This window comes from Drosophila suzukii, chromosome X, assembly GCF_043229965.1.
Source record: "Drosophila suzukii chromosome X, CBGP_Dsuzu_IsoJpt1.0, whole genome shotgun sequence".
NCBI lineage: Eukaryota > Metazoa > Arthropoda > Insecta > Diptera > Drosophilidae > Drosophila > Drosophila suzukii.
Window position 1 is genome coordinate 17,890,835 of NC_092084.1, and position 14,810 is coordinate 17,905,644.

Below are 14,810 nucleotides of genomic sequence, written 5' to 3' on the forward strand. Positions count from 1 at the left end.
CAGATACCTGAATTGTAGATTTTAAGACCCTAGGGGTTTCTTTAAAACTCTGAAAATTATTCCGATTTAATTGAAACATATTAAGCGAAATATAATCTAATAAACAAAAGCTTGACCCCTGCTAAACTTTAACCCTGAGCTTAAACACATTTTTACTGCATATCAAGTATAATTGCGTGCCAATCCGCCCCAGGTGGAAATTGAGAATGGCGAACCTTGCGTTTGTGTCAGTCAATTTCAATGTTAATCCACCTGTATTCGGAATGAATGTGCTACGCTATGTGTGTGTTGATATTGATATCGCAGTTGCACGCACATTTTCCCCGCAATTTCCCCCTTTCGCCACATTTCTCCCCTCGGCAGTTACATTATTTAGCCTTAGCCAGAGCTTTTCCCACTTTTCCCCGCTTTTCCAACACGGGTGAGTCATCTTCATTGGCAATGCGAAAACGTTGTTACCCGTCCCAGCGGACATCATTTTCATTAAAATTTTAATAGTCTGTGTGTGTGGGCCCCACTTTGGCCCCCCGATTTTCCCCTTTTTGGCTCCCACAGTGTGTAACACGTAATATTATAAATTTAGCAAGTTATGGAGGAAACAAAAGTGCCTTTAGCTCTTGGGGGGAAAATATACTCGCTCTATAACGTTATTCTGAAACATAGAAAATCCTATAAAAAGTTTGTATTAACAATAAACAATAATACCTTTTAGAAACACTTTTAATTTAGAAAATGTTTAATTATCTAGTATATAATATATTATTATATTTAATATAGTGGTTTTAAGAGCTTTACAAATTGTCATAACGTAATCTTCTAGTTATATGTATATATAACATATAAATAATTTATTGTGTAATCATAAAGTCTATATTATTATTCTTTATATAGTTGTTTTAAGAGCTCTGCAAATTGCTATAAGTTTATCCTTTCCGAATTTTTAAAAAAAATATATATATTATTTCTTTGATTAAATCTTTTGTTACTTCTGCAAGCTAAATATTTCTCAAAAAAGAACTAAGTAATTGAATAAAAAACCATAAAACTTTCTAATAAGCACAAAGATCTCGGGGAAACTATAAATCTTTACGCACAAGCCACCTCGTTTTCCCGCCAAAAATTTCCCCTCTCTTTCCAATTCGAAAGGAAATAAATCGAAGCGAAATGGAAAACAAGAAATTCCAATAAACTAATTTGCACAAAGCGTCGAGGAAACTTTTGGCAGCTGGTTGACGGGAGACCTTATGGACCAAAAGAAGGACTCGAGCAATCTTCTAAGCCCCCCCTTTTAGCCAAGCCCCTGCCAATCTGCTTAGCCCCCCTTTTTACCAACCCCCCAACTCCTCTAAAAAAACTTTTCCCCAAGTATTTGCGTATGAATTTTAAGCAGCTGGAACAAATGCAGAGCCAATAAAAGGGATAAAATTGAAAAGCAGCCAGCACATACAATATATATAGTATCCCTTCCCTATATATATATGTTTATATATACAATTTGCATATGTGTTCGTTAACTGGCAACGGTATTCCCTGCTCGTAATTGTAACTGCTCGGAAAACCCAAAGCTTTGGGAAAATATAAAATTTCCATACATAAAAAGCGTAAAGCATCTTGTTGCGCGTATTTGGTATAATAAATTAGCATCGCGTTTCGCATTATTGACTGGATTTTGAATAATAACACACAAAGGACCTTTCGACCGGCAGGATAAGGAAGGTGCCGCCAAGGAATCCACGGGATACATGTAACTGTAGACCGGCGACAAATGGAAAACTCGAGGCAGGACCTCTAACGAAAGTGAACAGTTTTACACGGGGAGAATTTGTTGTAGATTTCAAAGCCAATTCTTATATATAATAAGTAAAATCTGAATTATTAGAAAGGGTTAAATACGAAAAACAAAAAATTAGTTCTATTTATTTTCACTACACTTTTTTTTGTCTAGAACCAGTTGGGAATTATAGTTGCGTAGAACATAATATATTTTGAAATAAATATTTTTCAGCAACTGTTAGTTTTTGTAGTTTTTCTGCAATAATCAAGAATCATCGAAATAATCGATAACAATCGAAGTACACCAAAACAATTTGAGTCAAGCCTGTAGTTCAATTTTTATATTTTTTAAAAAATGTAAATATTATAATGTCTGTTCGATTTACAATTATAATTTTTTCCAGAACACAGTTGGGTATTATAGGAGCATAAAACATATTCTAAATATTTTTCAGCTACAGATTGTAAATCAAAAAATCTATTGAAATAATCAAAAACAATCGAAACAATCGAAGACAATCGAAATAATCGAAAACAATAGAGTAAAAAAGTCAAATTTAATTTGATTTTTTCTCGCAGTGCATCGCATATCACCAGCACAAAGGCAGTGCCATGTATTACATTCCAAATGCTGCTATAGAGAAGGAGATGTGTAGAATTGGGCAGAATATCCTTCTGGTGTTTTGGGGCGTTTCACACAACTCAGCACAATTGCGCACATAAATTTAGTGCGCCAAATTATGCGGCGGGCGGAGTGAAGAAAAGTGAAGTGAATGGCACACTCAAGTCGACGGCATGACGCCGCGGATTTCACGCAACGATGGGGAAAAACAAAAATAAGCTCAAGCTAACTTTAATAAAAGCAAATTATTCAAAAAGAGGAAATTATGAAATTGAAATTAAATTAAATTATGACCCAGTTCTAAAAGAAACCATTACGTGACTGGAATTAATCGATAAATACAAAACCATAGGATTACGGATTATTAAATAAAGAACCTGTTCTACAAATCTAGTTCTAGTTATAGTTAAATTTTGGTATAGAATTTAATTTAATAAGTCATAAGCACTTGTTAAATTTTAAAATTGATAGAAGTGAGATCAGAAGTGAGTTCTTTGGTCCCCAGCTTCATATACCCCTGATTCCACTGTACGAGGAAGGGCATTCCACTTCTCCCTTAACCTCTTACAGTGTTTCAATTTTTTTGGAATTGTTTATTTCTTTTTTTTAGGTTTTTGGTATGTACAACATGAGATTTTTCTCATGTGTGTTGGTTGGACAGTAGTTCTCCCTTCACCCTATTTTAGTTCTTCTTACCTCCTTCCTTTTTACCACCTTCCTATGCCCTTCTTTTTCCCTTCCAAACCCCTTCTTTTTCCCTTTCCAACACCCTAGTTTACCCCCATTTTTCCACCTCTTTCCCACCTCCCCCAAACATACTCATTTGAATGTATTACAACAAGTTGAAAATGTTGCAGAAAACACTCCAAGCTAAAAAGCGCCCAGAACGAATGCTGCCGACATGAATTATTTAGAGCGCCAACTGGGTTGAGGATGCCCGTGCCCCCCTTTTGCGCCCCCTGCCGCCGCCCATGTGTGTTTGATTAAATTTGTAGGAGAAATTATAGAAGGTACGGGTAAGCTCCTTGAAGTTGAAGCAAGTTTCGGGAACTTGACTCGGAAATTAACTCGTTTTATTGCGCCTTTTATGGAACTATCCAAGGTGAAGTTTCATTTTTGGGGGAGTGGCTACTTAAGTTTTATCTACATAGAAAAAGATTATATTAAATGATTTTGATTTTGATTTTCAATTTATAGTTATAAATTTCTTTTACAAAGATAGTAATTAATTGGTATTTCATTCGGATATTAAAATACCAATGGAAAATATATTTAAAAAATTAAAATACCAAAATGGTATTTTTGAATACCAAATGATTTATATAAAAATCGAACATCTAAAGTTTTATCAACACAGAAAATAGTTACATTAAATGTTGATCTATGAGATCTATGATAATATACCAATTGAAAAAAGTTAGTATTTTAATCTAATATTTAATTAATAAACTTTGAAAACTATAATCATATTTAAATACCAAATAAGTATTTTTGAACTTTTTATTTCCATGAAAATCGAAAATGGTATAAAGTTGTATATATGCAGAAAAAATCATATTCAATGCTAATCAATGAATATATTCCAAGCCATTAAAATACCATTTTAAAATACTAAATTCCGACTTTTTCATATCAATGTATATATATAAAATATATATAGATTTCCCATCGCGATTGATCTTATATTTTTTGTGTGTAGCAAGTGAGCCTTCATTTCTCGCAGATTGCTGACTGACAAGGCAATTCCACGTTATTGCCAACAATAATTCACACGCAACAAACGATGGATGGTGGTGGGTGTTTCTGGGGTTTTTTGGAGGTCGGGGGCCACATCCACCCACTGGGGTGGCAATCAACAATTGTTGCATGAATAAAGCGACAAGCGGACAGGACATTGAGGCTAATGATTGCCAGCGCACACAGATCACTGAGCAATCTTCGGCGAAAGTGTGGGGAGTGCGGAAGCCTTCCACAGCCTCTAATGCTCAAAATTGTGCCATCAAAAATAATGCGTAGGCGGGTAATTTTCCTCTGAAACACCCAACACCCCCCCAAAAAATTTCCAGGCACTTGCTGGCCCAAGATAACGCATTAGATGATGGAAATTTTCCGGGACAATGGGAGAAAGCCTGTCGTCAGGCCATTGTGGTTCTCATGGTTGAAACTGGAGGCCAGAAAAGGGGCGGAGAAAGTGGGCTAGCAAGTGCTGGAGAAAGCCAAAGGTGAACATTGACAAATGAAGGTCCTCAAATTGCGCAGAAATTGAAATGGGGCAGCGCCCCCTTTTGCCAAAAAAAAAAAAAGAAAAACCAGTTGGGAATTATAGGAATAAAAAATGATTCAACTGCCTTTGGCTCTCGGTGAGTTGTAGAAAGGACATTAGTAAAGCTTAGTTAAAAACGGTCATTAGAAGATATTTCTTTGAATAAGTGAAATTTTAATTTAAATTTATAACAATTAGCAAATGATACATTAAGTTAAAAGTGTAGTTAAGACGTTCATTTGAATGTAGTATTGGAGTTATTAAGAGTTTTTTTTAAAATTCTTTGAACAACGTACATGTAAAAGTCAATAAACAGAAGCTAAAATATTTTCTTTAAAGTTATATTAAATATAAATTTGTTAAAGATATTTGCTTTAAAAAATGTACATGTAAAAGTCAATAAACAAAAGTTAAAATATTTTCTTTAAAGTTATTTTTAATATTATTTTTGTTAGAGATATTTGCCTCAAAAATATATTGCCACAAATATTTTTTAATACTTTAAACACTCAAAGAACTGTTTTCTCATCCTCGTGGTAAAACTAAAAGTTAGTTCTTAAACCAAGAAAACGTATGGAAGTTTCCAGTTTAAAAACTACTTTAAGCTTATCAGGAGAATAAAAAAGTCCCTTAAAGTGCTACAAAAAACAAACTTTAAATACTCCCCAAAAATAAAAAGCCCTTAACCATTTTTCCAAAAAACATCCTTCAGTTATCCCATAAATTGATAAACTGTTTCACTTCATGTTTAGGTCAATCTAATTTGAATAAAGTTCAATCAAAGTCGAATTTAATTCCCCAAAGTTAACCCACCAAGCCCCGAAAAACCATTAGACGAGGTGTGCTCGATTATGAAAACAATTTGGAAGTTTATTCACTTTTGATTGGGTTGAACTACTTAAAGTGCCAGGTAAATTTTCAAATGCCATTTGTTTCCCATCCCAGTTTGTTTATCTTCATTTTTTTGAAGCGTTATTCTGCTGTTCCACTCATATTAGGGGAAATCGAATTGACAAGGACAGCCACAAGTGGTTGGTTTTATTTTTTCAGGAGTGCCTTGAGTTGGGGAAATGGGAAATATCTAGGGACTCCAACTTCGTTGCCTGATTAGTGAGAGTGCCCCTCACGTGAGAGTGTTGTCACTGGGCGCCTTGGGGTGCATAAATCCAAATCCCAGCCCAACGGATTGCCGGATCCGTCTGCCGCACAGCTGATAAATCCATCAAAATCCGGAAGCCTCGACAGTCGGATGGAGAATTGCACTCCGCCGATTTGGAGGGAATGGGATTATTTTACACTTGCTTTTTTGGGGTATTTCGGGCCTCTTTCATTGGGATTTTATATCAATTTTATTTTTTTAGTTTAAAAAAAAATCATTAAAAATAGACTAGTTGAAGATTTTTACATAAGAGAATGCGTTTCTAATTTTCAAAAAATATTTAAGCAATTTCTATTGAAGATTATTAGTTATAAGAATAATTTACTTTAAGGGCATTAAGCTAGAACTGAAATATTATTAACATTATCCTGTAAAACAATTATATAAATATATAAAACAATAAGGCCAATCATTTAGCTATAGACAGTTACGTTTGTCTGTTTTTTATAGAATTATTAATATAAGTACACCTTTTTTATAATTTTTAAAAATATTACAAAATTGTATTCACGATTTTGAGTATGCACACATTTTATAAATCGAAGTATTTGTTTTACAATTAAATAATTTTGTGTTATATTTAATAATTATTTATTTTAATGTATTAATATCAGCACACCTTTCTAGTTATTTTTAAAAATATTAAAAAAATGTATTCACGATTTTGAAATATGCAAACATATAGTAAATCGAAGTACTTGTTTTAAAATTAAATAATTTTTGTATAATTAATATTTATTTATAATTATGATATAAGTTTTATTTAAAAACTATTTTTTTAATGCTTTAAAAATTCGTTGGCAAAATACTTGTCTTTGTTTTATGTTTGACCTTAAAGTGATAATGGCATCTAACCACAAAACTGAATATTTTATATTTGCTTTAAAGCAGAGTATGGTCAATATAGTAATTATGAATGTTTTACTTAGGGGAGCAAAATCACCTGGTTATAAAATATTCAATTTAATATTAGGGATTTATAAGAGTATTTTTTGATTTCTTCAGAGTATCAATGATGGTGCTGGAACACTTCTGCCATCCAACTTGTCCTGTTTACTTATTTATCGAGCGAACTGCGGCAGGTGAGCAAAGTTTTGGATTTGTACTTCCGGCTTTGGATTGGTTTTCGGTTGGGGTTTGGGTTTTGGTTTGGGTTTCGCCAAGGGTTTACGTTTACTGTCCACGCAGCTTATCGAATCGGACAGCTGACAGTTGGACAGGCTCGCAGGAGCCACTACTTGGATAGATGGGTGGATACACAGATGGATAGATGGATGGATGGATGGATGGATTGGAGGTTTCTCGGGAGGATGGGAGCGATGATGAGGCAGCGAGACAGCGATTTGAAGTGCTCTGCAGACAGAGACCGCAGCGTACTTAGACAACGTTTGCCAGCTGATAAATGGTTGCCTGTCACTTAGCCGCGTTCTTGATGGAGTACTAAGCCAAACATCCATCCCACCATCCAAACCACCCACCAAAAACCACCCATTTAACCCCCACACTCCCACCATCAGACAAAAGTTGCCCGAAGGCGTGCTAAAAAATAAAACAAAGTTGGAGTCCCCCAAACGAGAAATCGCATTAGCGAGCCTGTGGTTGAGGTTGCATTTGGGGTTTGAGATTGAGTTTGAGGCAGGAGACTGGATTTTAAGTTGAGGTGGAGATTGAGTAGCCGCCGGCTAAGTCCTGGATAAAAGTGTCGTTTTCCTAAGGCCATAAAATACTTTTTAAAAGTTCTTTTCATAAAATATAGCACCGGGGTAGCACCATATTTATCCCAAAGCCAATGCTAAAATTCCTTTAAAAATAATACAACACAGCTGTTTAGATATTTATGTTTCAAAAATTAAATATTATTATTAAATACCAAACTATTTTTAATTGGCAAAGAATTTGTAAATAATTCCACATTTAAGGAAAGGTTTTGAAAGATATCAAGCTAATTAAAATTGCTGAAAAATCTCCCACAATTCCACATTTAAATAAATGTAAACCATATTTTTTAGTGTATTTAAATATGCCAAACTATTTTCAATTGTCAAAAAAAAATCTTAAAAATTCCCTATTTAAATAACTGTATTCCATTTGATGTTTGGTTTTTTAAGAAATACCAAACTGTAAGGAATTGTTTAAAAAATCTCAAACAATTCCATATTTATTTAAAAGTATTTAATTTTTGTTTATATGTTAATAATGTTTATCTATATAATAATCATTATCTATACATTTTAAATTTCGAAATATTTTTTACGATTTTGAGAATGAAATTTTGAAAAGAGTACTGAAATTTTCATAAATTTGCTGATTTTAATGCACTTTGCAGTTTGCTTTTAAAAATCAAAATACTTTAGTACCAATCACAGTAGTATTTTCAAAAAATCTTGAGTAACTGTTTTTTTTTGCTGACTGATTTTTAAAGCTAACTTAACACAACTTTATAATTTTGAGGCGTAGGATATTCCATTTCCCAAAATTAATTCAGATAATTGACTTAGAGGTGTCCACCTGATGGCGCCCGAGGCTTTCAGTTACAGTTTTTTTCCTTAGGAGCGCTATTAGGCAGTGACTTTAATTATGTTTAAATATTCATTAAGCTTGGCCCCGGGGTTCTGGCCACTTTCTGCAGCCTCCCTAGCCGCCAGGCTCACTTTCAATTTAACTTTGTTATCGGCTGTGGCTCCCCGGGGCCTTGGATGCGTTTTCGGCTGCCAAATCAAATTCGACGCCCAATTAAAATTCAATTTGTTGCGCGCCATTAATTAGATTCTCTCCCCCTCTTTTGGGGAAAAAAAAGAAAGAATTTCGGGGGTGCACGAGGAGATTGAACTCACTTCAAATGGCAACGAACGCCACCTGAGACTTGCCTCCCCAAACATTATTATTGTATTAGCCAAAAACACCCGGCAAACCCATCTTTATGCAATTCGGGGCACATCCTTTGATGAGTCTCGCCACCACCTGCAGCGAGTGGCGGCCCCACTAATTAGTGTGGCCGACGCCGCAGATGATGCTGCTTTTCCTTCGGACACTTCAATTAGGTGTAATCTATGCGCATAAATTAATGGGGTGTGTGCAACATGTGGTGGTCACTGCAGCACTTACAGAAATTACTTAAAAGTTATGAACACTTTTTTATAAACTCAGAGGGAAACAAGTGACGGATAAATATTAGTCATAGTTTCAATTTTTCTTGTTTTTTTCTCCAAACATTTTGTGTTTGTATTTTTTTCTCTCTGTGTAGCCCCCGAATCAATCATTTGGCATGACTCACCTGCTTCTGCAACGTGTTGGAAAGCTCCTCCAGGCACTCCTTCCGCTCGAAACGCTCAAACTTGAAGCTATTGGAGCGGTACAGTTCGTTGTCCTCCCGCCGACGATTGCGGCAAAGGCGGCGGGTGATTATGTTGCCACCACTGCCGCTCAAACGAGGACTGCAAAAGAAGGTAATTAAAATGGCTTGGATTAGTGGTATGATTTGGGTTTTATACCAAGAGGTTGGAGGTAAACAAAATCCCCAAATCAAGAGGAAAACTCTTGACAACGTTTTTATAAGCTATTTTTTCAAAAATTGTTATCCTAATAATAAAGAAGATGCCATAGAAATCACTAGGGGCGTAAAATCACTTATAAAAGTGTCTAAAAGTATGCAATACAAAACTTAACTTTAAAAAAATATTGTTGTATACTTTTTGACACCTTTATAGTTATTTATTTCAGTGGCCCCTTCGACACTAGAAATGTAAATTAAATTCTATATAAAACATAAATAAATTTATATATATTAAGAAATATTAAATCTTTAAATTTTACAGAACACATTTGCATTTTAAAAATATTTTTTTAAATATATTTATATTTTTTAAAAAATATTAAATGTTTAAATATATCAGAATATTTTTGCATTTAAAAAATATAATTTTAAAATAATTGTCCTTAATACCTCATTTATTTTACACATTTTGTGTTTAAAAATTCATTATTAAAGTCATGTAACTTAAGAAATCATAAGCTTATAATATTTCAGAATATATTTACTTTAAAAATATATTATTTTTAAGTTGTAGTAATAACAGCTTGATTTATTTAAATATTTTGTGTTTCAAAATTAATTGCAGTTTTTTCTGCAATAACAAATTAAATTTATCATTCAATCTGTGCTCTGAATAAAAAAACGAAACCATTTTAAATGACCCCCATAATCTTATAAGTAACCTATTGGCAAATTAAATCCACCAGCTTGAACCCCACTCGGGCGCCATCAATTTGATTTCTCTGATGACAGGGTCTTTCCCCAAACCCCGTCACACATTAACCATTAAAAAAAAAGGGAAAAACAACATGATGATATGCAAAAAATAACACAAATGAAGCAACTGCAAGGGCGGAAGGGTGAAATGATGAAATGGTGGGCGGGTCACATTGGAGCTCGTTAGCTGGCGCTTCATTAAAATTTCACACATTCGGCGGTAAAGAAAACTCTGCTCCATTTACCGCATTATGCGCGTCCTCCGATGTCTGATGTTGGCTTAAAGCCTCGAAAAGTTAAGCCCATCGCCCAATGGAACGGCGACCCACTTTGCATTCTGGGTTCGTTCAACGCCAGCGGCCACTTCAATGGCTAAAAACTGAAAACTGAAAACTGGAAACTGAAAACTCAGTTGCAACCGAAACTCCACCGCCTAACTTAACCGAGCTGCAAAAAACAAATGAAAAACTTTGAGAGGGCGGAAGAAAATGGGGGGGAAAAATGGTTAAAGAAAAAAGGGAAAGGCCGAGGGAACAGGGAACAAAAGTAAAATATACAAAAAAAATATATATAAGGCAACCCGGTGAAAACTCTGCGGCAAACAAAAGCACAAGCCACTGGAGCAGACTCAAGTGGCAGCCACTTGGGCACTCCAACTCGCTGGAGCTCCAGTTGCAACTCCAGTTGCGGCTGCACTCACAGAAATCAGGGCTCACAAGGTGCTCTCGAATCTCTCAAGTCCCCACGGATTTAATAAAACTTTTAAATGCCGTTTTTTAAGTGTCTAAAAGTATGCAGTGAAAAGGTTTGGCCGTCATTCTAAATGAATTCAGTGTACATCTTAGTTTAAAATATATAGTTGCATACTTCTAGACACCTTAAATTACATTTAAATATAATTTCAAAAATCTTCAAAAATGCAAAGGATATTCCTTGCACCAAAACATTTCTAAAAAGATTTTTACGCATTTAAAAAGAAAGCATTATATATACATACAATTAAAAAATAAAAATGAGTAAAAGTAGACATTTTTAATGTTTAAATTTTTAGTTTTAAGTTTTTTGTCAGAAATTTTCTCTTATTATACACATATTTTATGGTTTCAAAAGAAATATCTTAATTATCTTTATATAAAGCACTTTAATTACGTCAAACTAAAACCACTAAACATTAAAAAAAAATTTTTTAAATATATATATATTAATATTTAAGAACATAAGGCCTTTTATAAATTTTTTTAAGAATCTTAATCAATCGTATATATATTTTTTTCAATTAGTTCTTGAGCATTTCAAATTATATGCCGATTTTACATTTATTATATTCATTTATTTCAAAAGCTGTAGTTTTAATTTGTTTAAATTATCTTATACTACATTGTACACATTAGGGTGTTCCAAAAATATAATCTTGTTCTCATCCTTACATTTTGTAGATATTGGTGTGCAAAACATTGTATTTTAAGATTTAGATTATAAGCAAAGTTTCCTTAAAAATTACTCATACGACGCGTATGCCAGTTAGAATTTAGTGCAATAAAATGGTTTTCCCATTTCAAACCTTTATAAACATATTAATTTTGTTGAAATAGTTCTTCAAATAGGGGAGAGCGAAAAACAAATGTTTAGATGAAACCTTCATAACCAAAGTTGGATTAAATTTTTCCTCAAAGGCTACAGTACGTATGAGCAACAATTTTAAAAGTATTTTTCTCATAAAATTTCTCTTGGAATGCCTCGAATTTCCATGAAAATGTGAACCGACCCCTCCTTAATTTTGGCTTGGAAAGCTCTCAAAACACGCAATAATTTTTCTTTCAGTGCAGCAGTGCTACTCACCCGCAGGGCTTGCAGTGCGTCATGTGCAGATCCCAGTTGAGATGGAAGTTGAACATGCGCAACTTGGCCACCGCCCGCTGTCGCAGCGAGATGTCCGGCTGTCCTCCAGATCCAGATCCAGCTGCTCCTCCTCCAGCTCCTCCTCCTCCTCCACCACCTCCTCCTCCGCCTCCTCCTGCTCCTCCTCCTCCAGCCGAAGTGGATGCCTGTCCGGCACCAGATCCTCCTCCAGATGGTCCCAGTGCCGTGGCTCTCTGGGGATTCGGATACATCATCACCGTGCCGCTGGGCGCCGAAGTGGCGAACAGACGCCGCGATGAGCCACCTCCTCCGCCGGAAACGCCCCCGCCATGATGGTGACTGGGGCGATAGTGCTGGTGCTCTTTCAGGGTGTAAAAGCCGCCCGAGGAACTGCAATGGAAAGCGAGTCAAGGCCTCGTTAGAATCTCCTTTCGTAACGCCCCTAACCAACATTAAATGGCATTGTCTTGTGAGAACATTGAAAATAAAGAACACTACAACATAGTATAAGAGGGGTGCTAGAGAAATCTCTAGAGTTCTGAATACCGACACTTAAAGAGGTGCCCAAAAGTGTGCTGTGGAAAATAGTTCTTTGTCTTGCGGCTTTGATTCGCCAGACATCCGGACTCGGAATATATCGTGGCATACTTTTAGACATCTCTATTAGTGGTTTGAAACTACAAAAGATTTCTGTGGCAAATAACTTCTGCTTGTAGATATTGGGAGTGTCACGAATATCACTATGGTTGTCAAATCACTTTAGAAAAAAATATGAAGTGAATAAGGAATAGTTTTCTTCTTGAATAAATTCATTGTACTTCTATCCTTAAAACATATTGTTGCATACTATTAGACACCTAAACTTACATTTAAAGGTGATTTCAAAACCCTAATGATTTTTGTACCAGCTCCGATTTTTAAAACTTTACACATCTTTTAGAAAAAATATGAAGTGTCAAAGAATCACTTAAGAAAAATATGAAGTGAATAAAGAGTACTTTTCTTCTTGAATAATATCATTTTTCTTCTGATTCTGCATACTTTCTGACACCTAAACTCATATTAAAAAGTGATTTCAAAGCCCTAATAGTTTTTGGTGCAGCTCCGATTTCTTAAAACTTTACATATGTAGTTTTTAAGTGCCTGCAGTGCCACAGAAATCGCTTAGCGCTTAATTCAGGATAATTTTTTACATAGATTTATATAATTTGTTTACGACATTCTGTGGCATGACTAAGAACTTTATATTAAAATATATCTGATAGGCTTCTTAAATCTTTAAGTAAGTTTAATATAAAAGCATAAAAGAGAAAACCTTTAAACTATTCATTGCTAGTGGTGAAAGGGTACTTAAAATGGTGCCCGAAAGTAGGCAAGCATTTATAAAACATTTGAATTCGAATTATATTGTAGCATAATTTAATACACCTTGACTAGGGATTTTAAGTCATTTACAATTTTTACCTATTAAGTTTATATGGAAAAAATTTCAACTTACGACATATTATCGCCTCCGGTATCCCCGACGCAACTGGTGACTCCCATTCCTCCGCCGCGTCGCGGTCGACTCTTCCGCCTGCGTCGTCTGCGGCGTTCCGAGGATGCGGTACGCGTTTGCAGGACATGTTGGCTGAGGGACTTGTTGCAACTGCCACCCACTCCGCCGCCACTGCTGGCCAGGCGTCTGCCCGTTGCATTGCTGCCGCCGGTGGCGCCAATCCCTGATCCTCCACCACCGCCGGTGGCCAGTCCCTGAACGGCGACCACCAGCTGACCATCGCCAAAGCCACCCGCCGAACTAATCGTATCCGTGGATTGGGGTGTGGCTGCAGTGGTTCCTATGGTGGCACCACCACCACCGCCAATTGCCTCGCCACCTGGCTGCTGTGGTTGCGATTTGGTGTTGTTGCGCAAACTGTGATTCACTTTTCGCCACATGCGCTCCATCTTGAAAAATCCGCTGGATTACTTATACAACTGCTATGTGGCCTTGTTGTTGAAAATGATTGGTGAAATATCTTTGTTAGCTTATTATAGTTTCCATTACTCTATGCGGTATACCCCAACAAATAGTTTACTAATTAATAATTGTCAGGGGTCTCTCTAAGTTAATGACAAATGCTCTCCATGTTGTAGAATCTGCTAGTTTTGTAATGGTGGTTCGTTGTTGAATAATTGGTGAGTTGTTAAAAATGATTGTTGAATATCTTTGTTATCTTTTCGAACTTTTCTTTAGTATATTTTTGGTATACCAAAACCGTATTGTTGCACTATAATCTTCCCAATCAATTTTATATAATTTTTTTTGTTTATAAAACTACTTATTTGTTTGTTATTATTATTTATAGGTCCAAAATAACTTCTTGATAAATGTAATTGTGCGTTTTGTGAATTGTTGCTTAACAAATTTGTGACTTTACGTAATATGATTAGCGTATTATGTAGGTATTCTTTTGCTATTCGACATATATTAACACTGTCGTTAACTTTATTTAATTAAATTTATGGAAGCCGTAGTTTTAAGATAATGTCGTTTTGCGTAACCCACAACAATTATTAAAATTCAAGCCTTCTTAGTTGTTATTAAAATGTTATGCCAGTTTAAATTTTAGTGCGAGTTTTTGTTAGTTGTTTGCCATTAATATGAACTAAGCCTATAGATTTAATGATGATGATTTTGGTAAGCACTTTGTTTTAATTTGTTTTTGGAATGTTTTTTACGTCTTAGCAATTGCTGGGAAGGTTTAGGCATTCGTATAAACAGCTAGTTGTTAACCTTTTCGTTGTTGAAGTTTTTAGTTTGCAATAGTTATTCTTGTAATTTGTTGATATATTATTTGTTGTTGAAGGTTTTTTGGGAAAACATAGTATAAAAACATTTGAT

The 14,810-nt window shown here is 35.1% G+C and overlaps 1 protein-coding gene across 2 annotated transcripts in view; it reads right to left on the bottom strand.

Annotated features, from left to right (window-relative positions):
* LOC108005386 (SH2 domain-containing adapter heavyweight) overlaps positions 1-14,176 on the bottom strand; it is a 63,063-nt gene extending 48,887 nt beyond the window's left edge. For both annotated transcript variants that reach the window (XM_070997527.1, XM_070997526.1), the window contains exons 1-3: positions 13,425-14,176; positions 11,906-12,316; positions 9,092-9,251 (exon numbers count right to left, since the gene is read on the bottom strand). In XM_070997527.1, coding sequence (XP_070853628.1) covers positions 9,092-9,251; positions 11,906-12,316; positions 13,425-13,873 — 1,020 coding nt within the window. In that variant the 5' untranslated portion in view covers positions 13,874-14,176. The remainder of the gene's footprint in view (positions 1-9,091; positions 9,252-11,905; positions 12,317-13,424) is intronic.
* Positions 14,177-14,810: the final 634 nt, after the last annotated feature.